This window comes from Toxotes jaculatrix, chromosome 15 (assembly GCF_017976425.1).
Source record: "Toxotes jaculatrix isolate fToxJac2 chromosome 15, fToxJac2.pri, whole genome shotgun sequence".
Classification (NCBI taxonomy): domain Eukaryota; kingdom Metazoa; phylum Chordata; class Actinopteri; family Toxotidae; genus Toxotes; species Toxotes jaculatrix.
In genome coordinates, this window is record NC_054408.1 from 920,000 (window position 1) to 923,928 (window position 3,929).

A 3,929-nucleotide genomic window follows, 5' to 3' on the forward strand; every position below is an offset into this window, starting at 1 on the left:
GAACACACAGGAACACACACACAAACACACACACACACACTCACACACAGTAGAACTCCAGTTAATTCTGTTCTTTGGTCCCATAAAGCTTTAGCCAGAGATCACGCAGGTCAAATTAACAACAAAGGCCTGTATTGAGGAGGAGAGCGCACACACACACACACACACACACACATATAACTAGGCCACTCACTAACACCATTACAAACAGAGGGGACGTCATCAGGGGACAGTTCTGGCTTCTGTCAGAGCCAAAAGAGCAATGCAGGGTCTCTGTGTCTTGCTCAAAGGCACATCAGCAGAGCAGGGCAGCCGGGTTCCACTGTCAGAGACGCATTCGCCTTTTATGGACACAACAGGCGTGAAACGGTGCGCAGCACGATGAGGCAACTCGGTGGGTTGTCGCTACATGAACTCAGTCGCCCTGAGGGGAAGACTGAACTCACTGGGGCATTCTGAGCTCAGCGCACTCAGCGGTCGCTTTATTAGGTACACCTGGCCGACCAAATGCAATCAAACGCATCTGCTCTGACACAAAGTCGGCCTCGGTGTTGGCAGAGCCGTTCATGATTTTATACCAACTTCAGGATCTCACTTTTTGGCTTCAGCAGCAGTTTTTCGGACGCCGTGCCTTGTCACACAGGAAACAGACTCAACTGATGACATTTGTAAAAAAAAAAAAAATATCAGGACATAACACTTTTGCTCCAAGCTAAATTTAAAGGCCGTCGGTTCCCGTCCTCCTCACTGAAGCAGCGGGAGCAGCGTCATCCCTACCAACAGCCCACCAACCGCCATCAGTTCTCCATTCAAACGGCGCTACACCCCGATGAACTACAGCGAGTTTTTAGGTAAAAGATGAGAGTCACGTTCAGGAGTGTGGTGTCGAGTGTGTACAAAACTGGAAAACATAGCATGAACCAGCAAAACACAAGAGCCTGACGCAAGAATGTTTGACAACGGGAGCCTCCACACGCTCCACCCCAGAGGCGATGGACTGGGTGGAGGTGAGGACTCTGGGACAGCCTGTGTTCACCAGCCACATAATAAAACATAATCAAAATATTAAAATGTGATGAAAATAATGATTAGTTACAGGCCAAGCTGATGTAAAACATGTGGTGCCCAAGCATCAGGAAGGGCATCTCTGAAGGAAAAAGACGTGTCACTGTACTAATATTCCCTTCCTGTCTCGTTTGTTCTCTAAGAACTTGAAAAGATAAATTGGACAGTTATTATGCACAGAGATGTTTGTGTAAGAACAGACGTTCGCATGAACACACCGTCGACTGACGAGCCCACACACCTCCGGCTCCACAGCGCATTCCTGAATGCGTCCTGACACGAGGTAACGGCGGCCTGAGCTAAACCCTCATTTCCCCATCGATACCACGCTCTTACTGCAGACGGAGAAAGCTGACACGGTCTGTTATTGGAAATGAAAAGGACCCAGCGGCTCTCAGTGGCCGATGGTCCAGGTGATCGGTCTTCCTGCTACTCATTTTTTTTTAAATAAAATCTTAACAGTTTTTCGTATGAAGGTTCTAGTCCTTCTGGTTTTCACGGAACCACATCCTGTTCTTTGACACCATTTGTCTGCAATAGCTGCTCAGTACATTTACATTCAGTAATTATTTCTACAGCGGTTCTTATTGTTAGCGGTGGAGTCTGCCACTCCAGGCTGGATTGAAATAGACCGTCACACACACAGGAAGTGATGCAGCCTGTGATCCAGCGTTACTGTTTGTAATTTAATCTGACGGGTGCTGGCCTCACCGTCCCACAGGATCAGGGATCAAGGAACTTTATTGTCATACCAGGACATTTGCATGTTATGGTACGAAATTGGTAAAACGCTACACAACCCTGCCGAAACCTGGGATCGAACCAGGGACCTTTAGATAGTCTAATGCTCTCCCAACTGAGCTATTTCGGCACAGCTGGGTAAAGTTACTGCTAATGATAACACAACACAAGATGTTACAAGATGCCCTCTGCAGCAGAGAGAGGGAGGGGTATCAGGGAAATGGGTCCTCAGTCTCAGGGTCTCTGCGGTGGGTGATTCTCAGTGTGTCATCATCGCTGCCCTGAAACGTGGAAGAGGAACGAGAGGTTTTTGTTACCTGAGTCGTCAAATTGCAGCTGCTGGCAGGCTGAGGAGCTCCTCCAGGGGCAGCTGTACACCGCTCCCCTCTCCACAACACTGCTGGAGGCCGAAGTGTTGGCCCGCGGAGCTCCTATCAGAACGTCGGACCTGAGGAGAGGAGGGGGAGAGGAGGACAAGAACAAAGACCGCATCAGTGTCTGACTGATTTCCGAGGTATCCCGCAACGGCCTTTGGTCCAAGGTCCGTGCGCTGCCCCACAACCTGTGACGCCACCACAACTTCACAGAGCTCAAAGTGAAAGAAACTCAATGACTAATCATTAAACTCTAGATCCAACAAACCTACTAAATACAGAGAGAGGCTCGTGTTTTGGAGACGCCAGGTTACTGAGACACTTGGGGTTGTTTCTGAATTTATCGCCCACCATCAGCACCGAGAGGTAAAACCTGCAGTGATGCTGCAGGCCGACAGTTCTCCGCCTGCACAGCCGAGCTGTGAGCAGCACAGAGGAAGCCTTTGTTCACGCCGGCTCGCTCTCCTCGCAGAGGGAAACAGGATTTATCGAGCCGCTCAGAGGATTAAGATTCACAAAGAAAAAAAAAGTTCACTGTTTACGCTCGGAGGGGCCTCGGCTCTCAGACGCTGGTTCAGTTTTACTGATTTACTGCCTGTGTGTTAGGCTGTCAGCGAGCACAGTCAGTGGAATGGGATCAAAACAACAGCTCATCTCATCCCTCAGTACATCTGAGAGGGACGGAGCCACTGTTACGTGAAACATATACATTACAGACTCACTGTTGTGCACCATGAGCAATGACGACCACGAGAAACGAGGCCTGTACTCTCATCTTTTCAAATATACGAATGCAGAGGGAGACAGGGACAGCATCCTGATCACTGATCATCAGTCCTGCTACAGCTGATTCATATACAGGTACCCTGCACCAGGTAACTCAGGGGGACGTTCTTTAGATTTGGATATTTCTCTAATCTGTGTCTCTTGTGGAGTATCTGATATTTTGGGCTCTTCTGGTGACGTTTAGAGGGGACATGTCTCTCTCCGGTGGACCTGCCCGGACCCAGGCAAAGACACTGCTTCCTGCTGCGATTTAAAGCCTTATCACGCTTTTAATGTTAAACCATAAACGGAAATGAGACTGTGTGTGTGTGTGTGTGTGTGTGTGTGTGAGTGTGTGAGTGTGTGTGTGAATATTCAACTGAAGTACAAGTACCTCAGCACAGCACACATGTACTTCATTAGCACTGTGTTTGCTAACATGTACACAAACTGTACGTCCATCATCATCATCATCATCATTAGCTTACTTCTGGTTGTTCGGGGGCTTGAAGAAATCCACCGAGAAGCCGAAGTAACTTCCCTCCGGTCCGGAGTACACGGAGGGTTTGTCCACATCCAGGTTGAAGCAGCCGCAGCGGGGGAGGTGGACACAGACCAGGACGAGCAGACCGAGAGACGACCGTCCTCCTGCCATGGCCGCTGCCGAACACCGACCGAGAGGATGTCTGTTAGTTAGCGAGCGTCCTGTGGCTTGTGTCCCGCGGATATTCGCTTTAAACCGTTTTGAAAACCCCAGTCCTCCCGACAGCAGCTCTCCCCCGCGAACAGAACCAGTCGTTACACGAACCGCGTTTCTGCCCGGTTAAGAGACCGAGCGCGGCGGCAGCGAAGATCCCGGGATCAGTCCGGTTCTCGGCGGCGGCTCGTTGGCCTGTTTTAGCCGATAAAGGCTGGAGAAACACGGAAACAAACTCAGGGAGAGGCCGCGACTCTGTGTGCGCGCGCTTGTTTGTGTGTGTGTGT

The 3,929-nt window shown here is 50.0% G+C and overlaps 1 protein-coding gene across 1 annotated transcript in view; it reads right to left on the bottom strand.

Moving 5' to 3' along the window:
• The window catches only part of itgav (integrin, alpha V), a 24,551-nt gene extending 20,622 nt beyond the window's left edge, over positions 1–3,929 (bottom strand). The window contains exons 1-2 of the mRNA XM_041056703.1: positions 3,434–3,929; positions 2,124–2,254 (exon numbers count right to left, since the gene is read on the bottom strand). Of these exons, the coding sequence (XP_040912637.1) occupies positions 2,124–2,254; positions 3,434–3,600 (298 nt within the window). The 5' untranslated portion in view covers positions 3,601–3,929. The remainder of the gene's footprint in view (positions 1–2,123; positions 2,255–3,433) is intronic.